The sequence below is a fragment of the Mesitornis unicolor genome, unplaced genomic scaffold (assembly GCF_000695765.1).
Source record: "Mesitornis unicolor isolate BGI_N332 unplaced genomic scaffold, ASM69576v1 scaffold5849, whole genome shotgun sequence".
NCBI classification, from domain to species: Eukaryota; Metazoa; Chordata; class Aves; order Mesitornithiformes; family Mesitornithidae; genus Mesitornis; species Mesitornis unicolor.
Genome location: NW_010205182.1, coordinates 935 through 19,549, shown reverse-complemented (window position 1 = coordinate 19,549; position 18,615 = coordinate 935). Strand labels below are relative to the sequence as shown.

The 18,615-nt window shown below is 38.4% G+C and overlaps 1 protein-coding gene across 1 annotated transcript; it reads right to left on the bottom strand.

The window, feature by feature from the left end:
• Positions 1 to 1,101: 1,101 nt before the first annotated feature.
• Positions 1,102 to 17,941, bottom strand: LOC104534003 (protein HIRA-like). Its single transcript, XM_010191313.1, has 15 exons — positions 17,686 to 17,941; positions 17,125 to 17,327; positions 16,476 to 16,589; positions 14,690 to 14,760; positions 11,772 to 11,877; positions 10,953 to 11,180; positions 10,154 to 10,239; positions 9,501 to 9,695; positions 7,921 to 8,091; positions 6,200 to 6,404; positions 5,322 to 5,426; positions 4,378 to 4,526; positions 3,051 to 3,212; positions 2,218 to 2,276; positions 1,102 to 1,211 (listed from the first exon to the last, which is right to left on the bottom strand). The coding sequence occupies exons 1-15, from the start codon at positions 17,939 to 17,941 to the stop codon at positions 1,102 to 1,104; spliced, it is 2,220 nt and encodes a 739-aa protein (XP_010189615.1).
• Positions 17,942 to 18,615: the final 674 nt, after the last annotated feature.

Sequence of the window (18,615 nt, the reverse complement as noted above, 5' to 3'; positions counted from 1 at the left end):
GAAAGGCAACAAAGATCTGTTTTGGAAAGACACTAATTAACTTAACCATGGATTTTTTAAATGCAAAATTATGCCTTGACAGTAGGAAGAGAATCCATGGGGAAAGACTATCTGATATCCAGCAAGGCACAGACTCTTACGCAGCCTTTCCTTGTGTTTAGGACGTCAGTAATGACTCTTCCATGGGAATCCTCTGAGGAAGAATAATTTCTTCCCTTCTCCCCTACCTGAATTACTATCTTCATTAAACTTGTACAACTTGGAGACAAAGAGCTCTCTTTGAACCTTAACTGGTCATCAGATCCAAATTTAATATTAGAGTGATGGGGACTGGCAGTCTGGCACATACATGTTCAGGATTGGAGTGCACAGGTCTTATTTGTTCTGGAAACTGAGCAAAATAATTTGAATGTGTCTAAACTCCCAACAAAACTTTGCAAATTGTTTCCACAAATCTTCCAGAACTGGTTTGTTGTTTGTTTTTTTCTTTAAATACAGAAACTAATTGTAAGGCTAGAAGGGTAAGGCTAGAACAAGGGGAAATGGCACCAAGCTGTGCCAAGGGAGGTTCAGGTTAGAGATAAGGAGGAAGTTCTTTACTGAGAGGGTCGTCAGAGGCTGGAACAGGCTGGTGGTGGAGTCACCATCCCTGGATGTGTTTAAAGAGCGGGTAGATGAGGTACTTAAGGATATGGTTTAGGGGGTAGACAGGAACAGTTGGACGTGATGATCTCAGAGGGCTTTTCCAACCGAGCGATTCTGTGATTCTGTGATTATCTTTAATCATTGCCAGCTGCCTGACAGATTCCACTGATGAACATCAGCAAAGGTATATATGGGTGTATGTTAATAGAGTATGCACTGTGTAGGAATGAGCAATAAAGTAAGCTGCAGTTTAACTCTTTCACTTTTAAAATTCATTTTACACATAAAAGATAAGAATATAATAAAGCAAAGCCTAGATATACAATAGAGAACCCAAGCAAAACTAAGCCTGGCGTGTGATCCTACTCAGACTAACCTTCAAAATATGGAGTGAAACAGTAAATAAGAATACACATCAGTTCAGTTAAGTTGTAAAAGCAAGAAATAATGTATAACTTACCACGTAGAAAGAGAAGGATTAAAACAGTACGCCTTTCCATCAGACATGCTCATTACAGGTATACCATGCTGGGTCAGCAAGATCTGAGAGACAGTTGCATCACTCCCTACAAGTCAAATCAGACCAAAGTATTTCTTTTGGAATCTTGAATAACATTCACAATGGTAAAAAACGCTAATTATCAGTCACAGCGACCAACAGAAAAAGGTTCAATGTTATTCTCAAGCACTGACACAAAGGTCAAGACACGAGGTAATGCTGGTAAGCACCAGACTCAGTGCAGTAGCATTAAAAACACTCTTTTGCAAAATACATTACCAGGCTTGATGCTGCAATTTATACAGAATATAGGCTTAACTGGAAACCTTTTCCATATCTAGAGGAAATCTTCAGCAATTTTGTCATGTCTTCTACAATTCAAGAAGCCTTTATCTTTCTTTCCCCATTAAGTTAACATTCGAAAAACCAGCATACCTAAAAAAGCCTTCACTCATAGCAGAAGTGGGATAGCTGGAGTCACCAATTTCCCAGCATATCCCAGGCCCAGGGTTTGTGCGTGTAACTTCTAATGAAGACATTTGCAACTGCTAGCAAAACTACTTTGGTAGATAATTTGTATTAGTATTGTATGTATAAGAGCTAAAGTAGAAGCCAATAGGGTGGTCTGAGACACTGCATTTTGAGAATTTATTTTGTGCCAGATATCGGAAATTGCAGAAACAGAAGATTTTGAAATAATGAACCGGAAGAGAATCAGTTGTTATTTACTGTTAAGATAATAAGCGTGCAAAGTACACACAGAGAAATTGCTGTCATAACAGATTTCCAGTAAATATTTATTTTGCGACCTTCACGACACTGAGTTTTCACGTTCGGAAGCAAGCCAGAGTGGTACAGAATCTTGTACAACACTGCTACCCATTGAGATTCTCATCTCAGTTATCTCTACAGTATTTCAACACTGCCAATGCCTTCTCTTTATTACACAACAATGAAGAGAAATTCTTTGTTTAGGCCTTTGAGGCTTCATAACATTTCAGAATATTCATAAATGGCACCAAATAGCACAAGGTGGGCTCCAAAGTTGGTAACTAAGTGACCCTTTTTATTACCTGAAAATATTGTTTGCAAAGACTCATCTCTAACAATGGCTGTCTGCTTGTGAACATCCCTGAAAAAGACAAAATGACAAATCTGCAGCTTACAAACAACTGAAAGCTTCACAATCAGTTCACAAAAGCACTTCTTCAATGTTCATGACAAAGTGGGTTTTTTGGGGGAGTTTGGTTGTTTTGTTTTGGGAGAGTTTTTTATTTTGACATTTTCTTCATTGCTTTGACAAAATTATTTTGGCGAACTCAAGCCCCTTACGGCAAGACAGAAGTAAACAGCAGAGAACAACTTTTACAGCTCTTTATCAGGAAACCTCATTACAGCTAAGCAAACACTATGGATCCAAACATCTCCTTTAGGAGCTCTGACTCACATGAGGCGTTAGATTAAATTCAACAACTGTAAACGAGTCACTGCAGTTTTTATCTTGGTGTGCCATCTTGAAGATGGCTGGAGCACTTCTAACTCTGAAACTCATGTGCTTTATTGTTTAAGTATGATAGAAGTAGGAAGTATCCATATTTCTCCTTTTCTCCCCCTCAATCCATTCCATATGCATAACAAATCCATCCTCAGGAGGCTGTTCAAACCAGTAACTCCTAGCTGATCTTTTGTCTGCCTTCTAAAATCAAATTCAATATTATGGACTGTCCTACAACAGAGAAGAAACAGGATTCAAGTCCTATCCAGTTAACTCTTCATATTATAGCCAAGAGTGAACTTGTGTTCTGACCTGATGTGGTTTAAGCCTCAGTTTCAACAGCAATGCACCAACACAAATCAACAGAGTTACCTATTCAAAATCAGCCCTGCAGCCTAATATGGTACTTACCAAACAGAGAGCGTAGCAGCAGTGGTGAGAGCCATGATGTAAGAACCTGTGCAATGTAGGGTGGAAATGGGTGTATTCAATACTATAGGAGGAAGAAGGCGACGACCACAAGCTGAAAACACCGACAACGTTCGTTTCTCACAGGCCACGCTTACAATCTCACTGAAAAATAAAAATATTACATTTTGTCAAATGTGAGTAGCACAAAAGCAGATTGATTTCTTGAGTTGTCATACAAATTTGTCTAATTCCCCAAAAGGTAACTGTTACAGCTTTTTAAAAAATCCCGTGTACCAAAAACAAAGGTCAAAAACTGGACAGATTTTATATTTTTATATATATATACACACACACATATATACACACACACACACAGATACATACATACATACATATGCATTCTATGCCTCCTTAATTCGATTCTAACTATGACTGTCTAAGGAGATGAGGAGAAGAACGGTTGCAGGCAGAGATTGCATCTTTTATTAGACCAAGGGGCACAGTTGAAAATATCAGTAAAGCTCTTGGGCATACACAAGCTCTTCTTCAGCCTTGTACTTGTCTATAGCTTTAAAATCTGCTGCTTCTTTTTCAGACCTGGGCATGGCTCAGGCTTCAGAAATATACTTTCAGTTTAAACTCTGAGGTTGGAACTAAGCAAAGGAGAAAAATAAAGAGAAATAATTGCAAAAGACTCAAGAAAGTTCTTCTACGTCACAAAACATCCTGTTACAAATTTTTCATTCTTTAGTAGCTAGCCCTTGTACAACTGTCACCGTAATTCAGTCAACTTTATGAAGAAACTCAAAGGAGAAATGTAAACATACAGGGAAATAATAGTAACTGGCTAATGAGGATTTGGGATGCTTTCAGACCACACAGAGCCAATACTTGGAGTGAAACTGGTCTTACGACTAACAGCAGTACGTATTTTTATCCACAATAAACTTATCATGAAAGATTGTGTAAAAAGTACAATAGGGAGTGATAAAACCACCAAATAGCAGTAGTCAACAGAAATAAGTCAGAATCCCTACAAAAAACTCCACAGGATAAGAATTTAAGAGCATCGATGTATTAGACCAGGTTAGATGAAGAGAAATAGGACAGCTTGAACCAAGCACAAAGAATCACAAAAATCCCTGATAGAAAGGATCCAGTTAATCAACTTTTCTAAACAAGTAGATAAAAAATAGCTTTAAAGCCTCTACTTATTTGTAAATATGTAGGTTTAGGCATAACCAACTTTATGTAAAGTGTACTTCTGTACCCCTAAAAATGTTTCCTGGCCTTCAGGACCCTCTTCCTCTGAAATACACTCCCTTACCAACTTCCCGCTACAGTGAGAATCCGACTGGTGAGGACCGTCTCCCATTCCTTTCCTTCTCGATTACACTTTAACCGGCTCAACTTTGAACCTCCCACTGTGGTCATTTCATTCTCCACTTCAAGGTACATTGAAGGATCTGAACTTACCTGAAACACAAAAAAATAAAATAAAATACTTTTTGTAATAGGAAAGGAACGAAAAAAGTTGCAACTCCTATTAGATCTAAGCCAATGCTGTTTTTAAGAATGGATTTAAGTAGAGCATTCTCTGTTTAAAGTGGCTTCAAAATGTACTGTGGTATGTCAAAAAAAGTAGACCTCTGAAAATCGGTCTTGGCTAGAACACAAGTAATTTCTTTGTATTCAAGAGCATAAGAATAAAGAAAGGTTGTGCTAGTCCGTGCTTCCTAATTAAGGGCACCAGATCAAGTCTAGATGTGCCCAGTCTCCCTACAATCTTGCAGTTAGAACCAGACTACCACAGCCTCAACACGCAGAAAAAACATGTCATAAATACCTAAAGGAATACTATTTGCTGTTTTTTTCAGATGTAGACACCTCCAGAGAGCTCTCAGAAAATACTTGGTTTTTTTCTCTTCAGCAGTGTACTACCAACACAACTGTAATACAACGCAGGAGTTACACCCACTGGAGACACTTATCTTTACAGCACACTTTGGTTAACCAAGAGGAGGGACTGACGAACCAGAGGTGTTTCTCTTTGAAGTTTAGCTAGTTCACAAGTCTCCTATTTTTAGCTAATTTGCCGTTCACTTTTCTCATATAGACATATTCTTAGAAGCTGAAGTAGACCATCTTGCTTTCTTCAACAAGTACATGTATTCAAACAGTTTATCAAAGGATCTGAATAATCTAAGAATTTAAAAAAACAGGATTTTTTTTTAAGTATTAAGCTTTTTTTTCCCCTTATAGTCCACTTACTTGCAAAGTAAACGATTTCTGTGGGATTGGGGTTGGCAGTTTAAGTGCTAATGCTGGTGCAGAAATGCAAGCAGCATCCTTCTCAGCGGCCAGTGTAGCTGGGGACTGGAAGAGAAGTTATTGCAGAAGTAGTTAAATTCTTCAATTTAAAAAGAGTTAAAAACAAAGATATTCTATAATATAGATTGACTTCAAAGAGAAACTGCTTTTTAAAATTCCAAATAATGCCAACTGCAAATATTAATATTTTTCCAATTATTTGTATAAATACAAAGGTTTTAATATAGCTTCTAAGAATTAAAAAAACAAAACAAACCAGATGTGGTCCTTTTTTTTTTAACACCCCCCTCCCTCCTTTTCAGCTGCAACTAATGAATGGCAATTCTGGTACACTGCATGGAAAAGCTAAGCTCTGAGCACTGAAATCAGAGGGTTCTATACGCCCTAAAATGATGGAAACTATTGCAACTTACTACTTCACGGTTCCTAGGAAATTCATAACCATTTAAGTCAACATATTCAAGTCACGCCCCAGTGCTTGGGCCACTCGCCATGGAAGAACACCAGAAACTGATGGTGTGTCATTTCACTCTACATAGCCACTTGGCAGGCTATCACTACTGTGCATACTGGTACTGTTTAGTAAGCAGCTGCACAGTTATATAAAGGATGGATGTGTTTGCCACACCATATGCATCTGCTTTTTACAATCTTACATTTTAGAAAGAGTAAGTTTACAGGCAAGGAAAAGAAATGGCTAAAAATTCTGAGGGACTGATGCTCCTTGTGTTCCCTTGACTTGTTGATGGAACAAGTCAGCGTGGGACTGATGATATCAAATGAAAATTGAAAGCCACAATGAATCTTAGTTATTTCACCTGAACAGTTAAAGTTACTGGTACAAGTCTGGAGTCTTTTCGAGGCCTTCCCTTCTTCTTCTTTTCTACCGTTTCTCCCTCAAGTTCCAGTTTCCGTTTGGGTACACTGAGTGGTTTAGCAGCTGGAATCTTCTCTTCACTGTCACTGCTGCTCTCCAGAATATCCTTAGGCTTATTATCCTTAATTAAATTCTGTTCCTTCAGTCTAAGCAAGTAAAAAAATATATTTCACGTTTTATATAAGCCGATTCCAAAAGCTGCCACAAATCCTACGCGCTGCGTTCTTGTAGGTAAGAAGATGCATTCTTAGCCCTGTTTGAGTGTATTTTAAAATGCACAAAGCCAAAAGGAGGAAGGCAAAAAAGTATGGCAAAACCTCTGAAAAAGTACAATGTGTAATATATATGTAAGCTGATCGGATATATTCTCTCTTTTAAAAAATTAATCTAGCAGTTAGCAACTGGATAAAGCTGTAAATAACTTTAGTTTAGCACTCAGTTCCAATTACGACGAGATCTCCTTCCTTGGGTTGATACAAATCATTCAGCGCTCTGTAAGACGCAAGAGCAGCTAATCTTTTCCACTCAGACAGACACTTTCTGCTTACTTATGCAGAGTTCCATTTGTCATTCTGTTGTCTATCCCCAAACGTCATCCTATTCAGTTCTACTGTAAGATGCATATCTGCAGACAATACAAATGACCTCACCACTCCATCTTCCATTTGAGAAATACGACATAACTAAAGATGACAGGGTATAAATCCTTGTGAACTCTTTTATTAACCATTATACCCTAAAATGGGTAATTTAATCATATTCTTTCAATTCCCTCTAATAGCTGGTTATTAACTCCCAACAATATTTTGCCACTTATTCCATAACCACACAGCTTCCTACAAATACCTTGCCTAATCCAAAACCTTTTCCTTTGGCATCTGAATTATGCCAAACAATACACGTTTATCCATACTCTACTAACACAGTAGAAGCAGTTACAAGAGTAATTTAATACATCTATCTTCTGCACCATATGGTTAAACCCTCTGGCACAAAAATACTGAGGTATTTAGTGAAAACACGTTTTATTGTTAATAAGTTGGGGAACTACATACTTCTTTCTAAAGAACTGCTACTTCTATCACTTGTTTTGGTGAAATAGGTACACTTGTGCCATAACGCACTATGCCACGAAATCAAAGACTTTACTCTTTTCCTAAGTCATGTGGATCCGTAGCCAAAAGCCCTTAAAATCAAGGCGCCTTCTCTGCATGCCTTCAATCATAAAACTGAGGTATAACTGCAGCTATTATGATGATAGGCCATCTGCAGACATGTATGGTAATTTATCTTGCAGTAAATCTCCCTCTTGCACAGAGATGCAGGCTGGTTATTTTTGTCTTCTAAGGACCACAGATGCATGCAGTCAAATACGGAGGCACAAGTGCACACAGCCTCTTGTAGCAATAATTTTCACAGAGTCTTTTGAAGAGTCTGCTTAAACCCGAATGCCAGAGATAAATGTACTGATGGATAATGCCAGCAAAGAATTTACCTATCCACAGCTGTCTCCTTCCTTCCTTCCAATTATGGAAGGGACCCAAGACAATTTCAAGAGTGCCAGCACCATGACATCCTCACCACAGAGAAGCAGCATTTTAATTCTCCACATTACTATTGTTCTATGGTTCTTTTTTCCTGCCCCCTCAGGCTATGTCTCACCTGTCCACAACAGTCTGATTTGTGTTTGTTACAACAGCAGTCCCTGAGGTGGCTTTGGATCGCTCTGTAAATCTAGAATCAAACGCTTTCATAGGTTCAATCTTGGATGGAGCTGTCAACACAGAGGAAGACGATGCAGGAGGAACAGCTGAGGCAGAGGTAGCATTTACACTATCAATAAAAGGGACAGGAAAACAAGAATTGAAAGAAATTTAGTATTGGCAACATGCATTGCTCATAACTACTACCTGACATTCATTATACTGGCTAGAAACCACACTGAAAACCTTTCACTCAAATACATACATTAATTATTATATTTTCTTTCCCCTTTCATGCATCGCTATCTTGCAAGCTTTGCCTATTCTCAAAAGCTGTTTATGATGCATCGCAGAGCTAAGAGTTTCATGTGTCCACATAGATATATCTTGATTAAAAGACTCTAATTAATTATGTATTTTTAACTCAGGAATGAAATTATGCTTTCAGCTGGTAATTATGAATCCAAAGGAAAAAGATCACTGTTTTAAATGATGCCTGGGGTTCCCAGTTTTACCCCTTTTTCAGGTTACCAAATACTTTCCATTACAAGATTCTGTTCCACTGTTTATCAATCAATTTGGGCTGAAACAATTCAAGCCAGGTTTAGAGTTTGTTGTTGATGAATCCAAACTAAAAATGAGGCCTTTCCAAGCATAACTCTAAGGGAAAGGAATGTGTTTTCCCCACACTAAAGCATTCCAGCGATCTGTTATTTGAATAACTGTTTACTTTAGAGATTGTTCAATTCATTCAGACAATGAACTGAAAGAAAGAATGGCTCCAAGATAACTGATGTTTGTATTAAAAAGCAGTGAGAAGTCCAATTTCCAAAGAAAAGGAGACTTAATAGTTTTCTCTGTCAATAATTTCTCATAGCCTACCCACTCGCTTTTTAATCGGTGGCTAATTTCAACTAAATTTGATGGAGCAGTAGAGATTCCAAAGACATTATGCTCTTACAAATGTTATAAAAACACATTGAGGAGAAGAAACCAAGGCAGTGTTACCACTGAGAGAAAAGGAGGTAAAATTTAGTCGTTCCATAATGAATTTGAAAGACACACTGGTCAATGAGCATATGTGCATTGATAGGTCAATGGCATCGCGCTCGCTCTCATCTCGTGGGGCTGTTACACAGGAAAATAATATTATCATGTTTGAAGAGAGGAGATCTACAGGACAGAATTTGATGGGAAGCAGGCTTCATTACTTCCACTGCTGGAACACCTTCTATTATTTACTACTAGCAACACAGCAATCTATAAACAAGTCAATTTGTTAGAGCATTAGCAACCAACTGTGTACCTCATTACACTGAAGTTCCTTTCCAGAACTATGCATATGGATTTATTCATTAATGATTTATCACTATTTAAAGTAACCAAATATTAATAAAATCTTTGTTTTCAGAAATGTCAGATCCTTGAAGTTTTGCACTACAGAAACCATTTCAATAATTGCTGGATTACAGAACTACAAACAAGAACTATTAACTAAACAGAGTCATATAAGTGGAAAACGAAACTGCAGATACTGACCCATCTTTATTGGCTGCGTCATCTGTTGGTTTTATACTGGCTGCTGTTGGCTCTACAGAAGGCTTTGAAATATTAAGGGAATTTGCAGCGTTAGAATCTAATGACAAGAGCTGCTGGTTACTTTGAGAAGACATCATTGAGCCAGACAGAGATCCAGATATTGGGATGCTATTGAAAAAGGCTGTAGAAAAATCCCTAAGACAAGACAAACAACAAATATGTTTCTCGAAAACACTTCAAAATTATTATTCAAAAACAACTGGAAAAAGATAATTTAAACTGAACTATTTATTCCATTCTTCCCTTTTCCACATAGATATTCTCATATAAAATGTAAGTAAATCACCATCACCGAACTTTCCAGAGCAATTTTATTATATACAAAGGATGCTAAAGGCAGTATTAATGTAGATATGAAACTGCAATATATTGTTCACTCATCTAGAACGGCAGACAATGAGAATTAGCCTTATCTTTAGAAGTAAGATCTTACTGCTATGAGAACATAGCTTGAAACTATATTCCATAAGCATACACAACGTATTTCCAGCAAGTGCTTTAAGATGCTATAAGATGAAAATAAGTCACAATCTTGAGTTTGCATCAGGGGAAAAACAAAAGGGAAAGATTTTAAAGATGACTTCCAAACATACCCAGTGTCCAGTTGAGCTATACAGAGAGGCGTAATCCTTCTCCGACCATCTGCTGTTCGTGTTTCAACTTGTTTTTTTAAGAGGTTCTGTTGGGAAATATATCCCATTGTCATTTTTGATAAATAGGAAATGCTATTTTTTTCCCCTCCAACTGATAAGAATAGGTGTATTAGGTAAAAGATGTTCCTTAACTAAAAATCTGTAAACAAAGGTTTTCTTTTCCATATCGTCTTTGAACCATGCTATTATGGCATAAATAGAATCAGTCTACATTTTTAGTGATATAAGTGTATTTTAATACCATAACTTTTGTTTTTATTCAATGGTAAGTTTTTAAAGTAGAAGTTCACATAGAACAAAGTAGAATAGAATTCTGATTCTATCCACATTAGAGCGCCAAGTTTGAAACATTCTCATCTGCGTGCACTGAATCCTTCATTAAAAGTTGTGTTCTATGTTTAGGAGAAAATGAAATAATCCTTTCAACCTCCTTCATTGAGAAACTGAAGCACAGTTCTACAGCTGCACCGTTATTGGCTTCCATTAGTTTTCTTTCTGCACGTCGAGAATTTAGCACACATCACAGAAATACCCACAAGTCTTTTTCCACATAGTCTGTCCTTTGTTTAAAAGCATTTTAACTTTTCAACAAGTCCCAGTAACGTCCACTGGACCATTCATGGGTAGAAAGGTGCCATTCAACATAAATAAGGAAGCGGAAATTAGTTCTATCATAAGCAGTCTGGTATTTATTGACTTAGGACCTGACACTATCAAGTGACTATCCAAGAACACCTACCTTTCTGATGTCCTCCAAACTCTCCCCATTCACCATGCTTGCCACTTTGGGAGCCGCTGTTGCAGTCCCAGGTGCTTCTCTAATCGACGCGTTCTTCTGCTCCACCTGCTGCTGCTGCTGCCTCTGTTGATACTTGAGCATCTCTGGATTCTCAATAATGGTGGTAGACAACTGAGCTTCAGTCATTATAGCCAGGCTTTTACCATAGGTGGACTGATGGATGTTGCTCTGTGGGTGTTAGAAGTGCACCACACAAGAAGAGTGAGAACAACTGTTAGCATAACATCACTAATTATAACGTAATGGAATCACACAAATCTAATGGAATACGTAAAAAGCAAACGGCCTCTGTATCATTTATGAAGGAAAAAAAAATCTGTAGTGTATCTTATCAGCTAACACTAAATCAATACATTAAAAAGTTGGAATTCAAAGCTTTAGTTGCTAATATCAATGAGAGGAAAAAACAGCCAACAGCAATCAGTTTAAAAAGACTTGCATATATGCAAGTCAAAGAGTAATTTTAAAGTGTTTTGAAGCACCCACTCCTGTTTTCTTGGCCAAATAATTACTTCAAATGTATAATGATGCGTAAGCAAGTGGATGTTTTCCAAATAGACTTTCTTTCCAGAATAGAAACTAACATCACAAATTCGTTTCTCAACTACTCTGTTTTTAATGATTTGTAAAGCAAACAAGAGCACATTTTCCTGTAATATGGAAATCAGTCACTATATATTTCTATGAATAGTCCAGTATTTTAACTGAATCAACACATCCCTTAAACAGGATCACAGATTTTTGGAGTGCTTACTGTACCTTTTCTTCCTCACTGAGTGGATCTCCAAGTTCATCCTGGGAAAAGTCCAAAAATGCCACTGATCCATCCATAGAGCACACCAGGATACCAAGTCCATTAAGGGTCCTGAAGGAAAGAAAGGTCCATCTCTGTTTTCAATCTCTTTCATTGATGCAGAGGGGCAATACAATAAATTGCTCAACCAGAATTTTAGCATAAGATTTATTATCACAGCAACTCCTGAAGGAACCAGAGAAGCAGGACAGCAAGAAAACAAGGTGATGGACAGCAAGAGTCTGTGTACTGATACTCCTTTGGAGACTGCACACCAGCAGGTGGCATTAGGACAATACACAGCCCCAGGACACGAACAGCACCATGAAAACCTTTCTGTAGGGGTAAAACAGAATATAAACTGGGGTGTTTACAGTGAATAATTAGAGAAAATTCTACGTTTATTTGCTTCAAAAGATGTACAAAAGTTGTGTATTAATGGAACTGGGTAAAGAAAAGGGCCTTCAGCAGATAAGCAATAGAAAGATGTGCACTTGAGCAGTCCAAAAAAATCTCTGTACTAGGCAAGAACATACGTTTGATTTTGTGATTGTTCATTATTAGGTTTTTAAGCAAACTGCACATATGCTTGTACGGGAGGATATATTGTAACCCTCTTCTGAAGGCTTTTCTTACAAAAGGTCGTCTTGGTGGAAGAGAGAAAGGAGAAACTATACATTCTAGCCTTACTAGAGTGATAACTTTCCATATATAACCTATTGCACATTTGAAAAAACAGTAATTTATGAGTTTTGACTGCTAACCCAGTAACTTCCAATTACAGAGCTCACAGACAGCAACATAGTGGTTTAGAGATGGCTTGCTACAGAGATCAGAAAAGGGAAGTGGGTAGAACTCTGAAGTCCTATTCAAATTAGTCCAGTAAAGCTTCAAAATGTATTACTTGCATCATGGCTACAGGTGTTTGAAAATGTCTTTTTTCATGGTGGCTGGTGCCCTGAGAGTAGCACACCCAAAGAAGTCAGCCTCAGCACCTGTAACGACGTTAACCAACACTACTCCAAGTTAGAAAATGACAAAATCTTGTTGGGAGTTTTCTGCTTGCTCAGCAGACAAAATTGCTGAGCTCCTATTGACCTTTGGATCGAAGCAATTATTCCATGAAAACATAATTGTGTTCAGATATTACGATGATGGATCCAAGTCTAAGACTCTAAAATAGAAACGAGACAGCTACAACAATACAGCAGTATCATGTCTCTGAATTTACTCAGTCTGTTTTCAGAAAGGAGCCTGGTTCTGGGAACATTCCATATTATTGACATTTTAGCCACACATTTCAATTTGTAAACAGGATATAAAGTAACGAGCTTGCTGATGATCTTTCGTCTCTCAAATATCCCACAAAACCATTTCTCCTCAGAAACTGTAGAATGTTACCCAGCTATTACTCCCAATGACTTTATGCCACGAAAAATGGGCAAATTGCAGATGGAGAAACAAAAAACACTACAGGAAAACAAAACTACCCAAAGCTATTGTACTACAACAATAGCAGCAGCTCTCATGAAATATTCCACTTATTGGCATTACAGCCTTCATCTGTTAATGAAAGCAAAATGCTTTGGTTCTGAAAACTTTTAATTGTGCTTCACTAAGCTTCATGGCAAAATCCACATGGGACACAGAAAGCAGGAAGTTATTCAATTGTACACTTTCAAATTTATAGTATAAAACCACCAAGACTGTTACAGCTATTCTGGTAGAATTTCAAAAGTTAGGAAGTGCTAGAATTAAGACCATCTATGTGATCAGCTGTAGGCCTATCATGAAAAAGATCTGAGCCTTTCCTTGTACAGAACCCTTAGCTCTGTAAATCACCTGATGCATAGATGCAGAGTATTTTTAACACCATTTGCTAAGTGGTCTCATGGTTATTTCTCCTTTATTATTCAAGTCTTGCAGTGACTAAAGAACTATTAACTTCTGCATTTTTATGACCAGGTCTTAGGAAGAAAGCAGGAGAGCAGAGAGCACCACTATTTGCAGAAAAACAAGATTTGGGATAGTACTCTTCATTGAAAGTGGGTTGTCCAACCCAATCCAAATCACGAGAGGTATCCTGTAGCCTCTTGGGAAGGCTTCACACTTGCCCTTCTGCTATGTCCAGCGGTTGGTGGATGGGGTATGGCTGGGTGCAGTAGTTCATTATCCCTTCTCTGAGACTTGCTACAGGACCAGCCTCTGCTAGCCTTCAACACAGAGCAATTTACACCCTTCACAAGGTGCTGCAACAGCATAACTACATTTTTACTAAGCCCAAAAGCTACTGCATTTACCTTTTTTTTCCCCCGATGATAAAACCTTCAGGCAATTCAAATGATCAGTGAGTAGTGTGTGTGTGTGAGTGTAAGTGAGAGTGTTTTTTAAAACATTTAAAAAAAAACCAAACCACCAAAAAACCCCCCAACTTTCTCTTTTGGTATGTGTTCTTAGTCATGAAGGAAAGATTGGCCTAGAAGGTTCCCCTGAATTTGTCATAACTGTACAAAAGCAGTAACTTTTCATACACAGAATGCACATAAAATCCATCAGGTCCACCACATCATGTTATAAAATACATATTTTATTAAAAAAATCATGTAATCATAACAAGTAAGAACTCATACCATGGGTATTTTACTGCATCATGTTCTAAACACTTTTTTTCAGTTTTAATGTTACACTGTCTCAAGTGACCACACGCCAGTTGCGAATGTTACTACCAAAGATGCTGCAGCAGAACCAAAAGCTTCAGGAACTAATTACCTCTGTTTCAACAGCTACAATCTGTACCATTTTAAGGAATTTCCAGTTAATGTGTGTAACTAAAGTTGCTAGCGACACTTTGGTTTTTGTAATAAAACAGCAGAAACCAACTTACCAGGAGATGTCCATGATAGACTTGTCAAACAGCTCATGTATGACAACTAAAGGTCGCTTCAGACACGTCAGCTTAAAACAGAAGAAACAACACTCAGAAATTTAGAAGTTCTATGCTACCACAAATACCACCACGTTAACACCTTCCCAGAGTCTAACAATATCCACCAAACAAGATGTGGCCAGGAGAGAGCAGTATGCCTGGTGCTGTATCTGAAGCACCTGGTTACCCATTCCACTACTGGCACAGAGAAGCTTTGGAGAAGAAGAACTGCCATTGAACCCTCTCCTCCTTTCTGAATTTCCTAACCAACCCTGCCTTTACATCAGAGTCACAGAACACTCTCTACCACTCAAAAAGTAACTCCACAGATGCTAAAGGCAGTTTCTATTCTAAGCTTTATTGAGATAAGGATGTTGCAAACTGCCAGCACAAGAGGAAGATAGAAAACTGATTAAGTTTCTATTTCCTCACTCAAACTACTTGATAGGTTTCACTTACTTACACAAGAGCAAAGGGAATTTGACTCGCAATAATTCTTAAAGAGGATTCCTTTACACTTATAAATCAGCTTAGTAATAAAGAACTGAAGGAGAAAACTTCCAGTAACCTGTTCTAAATCAGACATTCTAAGCTCTTTAACATTAAACCAATGGTCTTAATACCTATAGTACATAGTACAGCTGAAATGAAGCAGAAGAAGTTAATGTGGTCTAGGATGTTTCATGCTCATAGGTTCACAGACGCCGTGAAGGAGTCATCTTCAGTAGTTATTTCTTTTATGTTTCCATAGGTCTGTGTTGTATATGTGTCTATTAAGCTTTTCAGGGTAAAGACTCTGCATCTCTACAATATCTAGTATAACCTCAACATGCACCCTAAATGAAATCAGAGTACAAATAGAAGGTAAAATGTACTGAGTGATACTTTGTTATGGGTATGCACTGTCAGCATTGCCAGAAACAGATTTAGTGTTATGCATTTAGCAATTGATGGATAAATATCACACTGGAATCTGTAAACAGTAGATTGCAGCTAGCAATTGGTGTGTTCTGGCACACGTTCTCATCACAAAGCTTTACAAATCAGTTAAATTTATTCTCTGTCCTTTGCAGTTGCCAAACAACCCATCTTGCATTTATAACTGTGAGAATAGCTACTCTTCTGTTAGCCAGAAGAACAATTTTAACGTAGATTTTAAAGTAAAACCTAAACTAGATATTGAAAGTATACTTAAAAAGCTCATTCACTTTCACACTCCTTTCCATATGAAACACAGAAGTCAGGGATTGAAGCCAGAACAAAGCAGAAAGATGAGCAGTATACATGCTCAGAAACAGCTATCCTGTGCCTGCTCCTCATACCTGTAAAAGCAAGACTCAAAAAGCTAGACTCCAAGAGGGATCAATGGGTACATGAGCTAAACACAAAATCAGTACAGTTTGGGTTTTCTTCTTATGAGACTCACACGGAGAATGAGTAAAAGACATAGGAAGAAAATTGGGCTGAATTTCATTTATTAACTATGGTAACACGTTATTTGCCTTAACAGTTCCTCTCCCTTACCAGGGCAACATTGACCGCCACTGGCTTTTAGCTGCTTTTGGCTTTAGAGAAATGAACGAATACCAATCCACTTTCTTCCTCACCAGCTACTACTGTAACCAGCAGAGAGAAAACTAAACATGAATCTAAGTATAAGACCTAATGCTGTACACACGACCTTTGCACTTAACCCTTGAGTTATCCAAATGACATTAGTCAAAGGCAGCAAGAAAACACTTACCCAGACAGAAAGAGATCGATCCTTGCTACCAACAGCACAACAGCAGTAGGGACAACTTGACTTGGTGGAGCTCCCATTTTTCTGTTTCTTCTTGAAGATTTTTGGATTGAATTTCTGAACAAATGAGATGCCCCAAATTTTGTTACAGTAAATACATTTTAGTAGAAGATCTGCTTTAAAAGCAATTTTTCCACTTAACAATGAAAAAGAAACTCTTACTAGAAACAAAGTCCTTAACCAGACTCTATAAGAGCACTGACGAAATCTGCATGAGCTTTCTTAAAGAGCTTTCTGAATGCCTTAATCAGAATGGCAAATAATATTAATTTTACTAGCTATCAGGAACTCACTAGAAACCTAAGTCACTTTAACCAAGTCACTGAACTACTAACAAAGTTAGTGTTTGTCATTCCTAGCGTGCTCCTGTACTCCCCCTTCTTATCTTCTTCATCTATGTCCACTTCTCTTATCACAACAGCAAGCTGATTGCTTACAACACGTAAAGTTGACATTTTTTAATCACCCCCGTCCATTTGCTTTACTAACCTTGACTGTCTCTCTCCACCTCTTGTCCCATTTATGCATACAATCATCAAAAAGCACGTCTGTGAAGTTCTACTTCAGGGATAAATTACCATCTCTCACTCACCACTACTGTAACTGCCTTCCGATGTCCTACAAAATCCATGTTGGTTTTCCATCCATCTCTCTCAATGATCTGAGCAGTAGGTCCAGAATTATTCATGGCATGAGCAGAAACAAGATAGTGACCATCAGGTGACCAGCTAAGACGCAACACATGAGTTGTTCCTCCACACTGACAAAAAGAATAAAAAAACAACCAAACCAGAGCTTTAAAAGTGTTTGGCAAACAAAGGAATTTTAATACAAACTACTTAAATTATAGATTTACGCCTTATTATTACAAAGTAAGCCTTTTGTGAATAAAAAAAGAACCACGTTACACACAATTCTCAGCACTTCAGCCATGTTTATGCAGGTGCAACAGTGTAACTTATGAAGCCCGACCAAAACTGGGGGAACTTGAAACAAAATATAAGTCTCTTCAGATACTGTACACTCAGTATTCATCACAGTTGTAGTGAAGTGCTGCAGCACATCAACTGCTGGTAACAAGACTTCAGCTTACAACACCAGCTCTCATATGAATTCAGGTGTATACGGTCCATTACTAAGAATAGGATTTTACCAGCAATAGAGAGCAAAGTAATACCACGGTAACTTGAGCAGTCTGATTTTTCTCCTTTCTTCTTGTACAGGGTGATAATGACTGCATCATGGAGATCTGATGGCAGTTCACCTTTTTCCCAGCAATGCACAATGAGCTCGTGAAATTTAGCATGGAGTGCTTGGCCTCCAGGCTTACAGACTTCAGGTGGGATTCCATCAATCCCAGCTGCCTTGCCAGTTTTCACCTGCTGCATGGCCTCAAGAGTCTCTCCCATAGTAGGGCTATATCCAGAATCACAGAATCTCAGGAGTTGGAAGGGACCTCAAAAGCTCCCCCAGTCCAACCACTGCCAGAGCAGGATCACCCAGACCAGGTCACACAGGAACACGTCCAGGCGGGTTTTGAATGTCTCCAGAGAAGGAGACTCCACAACCTCTCTGGGCAGCCTGGGCCATGCTCTGTCACCCTCACAGTAAAGAAGTTTTTCCTCACGTTCAGATTGAGCCTCCTATGCTCCAGCTTGCTCCCATTGCCCCTTGTCCTGGCATCGGCTGTCACTGAGAAGAGCCTGGCTCCTTCCTCCTGACACTCGCCCTTTACAAATTCATAAACATGAATGAGGTCACCCCTCAGTCTCCTCTGCTCCAAGCTAAAGAGCCCCAGCTCCCTCAGCCGCTCCTCATAAGGGAGATGCTCCACTCCCTCCATCATCTTTGTGGCCCTGCTGGACTCTTTCAAGGAATTCCCTGTCCTTCTTGAACTGAGGGGCCCATCCAATTTGTGTTTCACTGGTTGTTGTGCAATGTGCTGAACTGCTGAACTTTGGACTACACAGTTGGCACTGAACAGAGTCTGGAAATGTTCAGACCATCGATTCAGGATGGAGGTTTTATCTGTAAGAAGCATTTGGCCATCTGCACTTAGTTGGCTTGGAACGTGGTGTGTGGG

Coding starts and splice junctions, on each gene's coding strand:
- LOC104534003 (XM_010191313.1), bottom strand. CDS start 17,941: ATGGGAGAGACTCTTGAGGCCATGCAGCAGGTGAAAACTGGCAAGGCA. Junction 14,761..16,475: donor ATCGATCTCTTTCTGTCTGG/GTAAGTGTTTTC, acceptor TTCTGTTTTAAG/CTGACGTGTCTGAAGCGACC. Junction 5,427..6,199: donor CAGTAACTTTAACTGTTCAG/GTGAAATAACTA, acceptor CTTCTCTTCCAG/TCCCCAGCTACACTGGCCGC.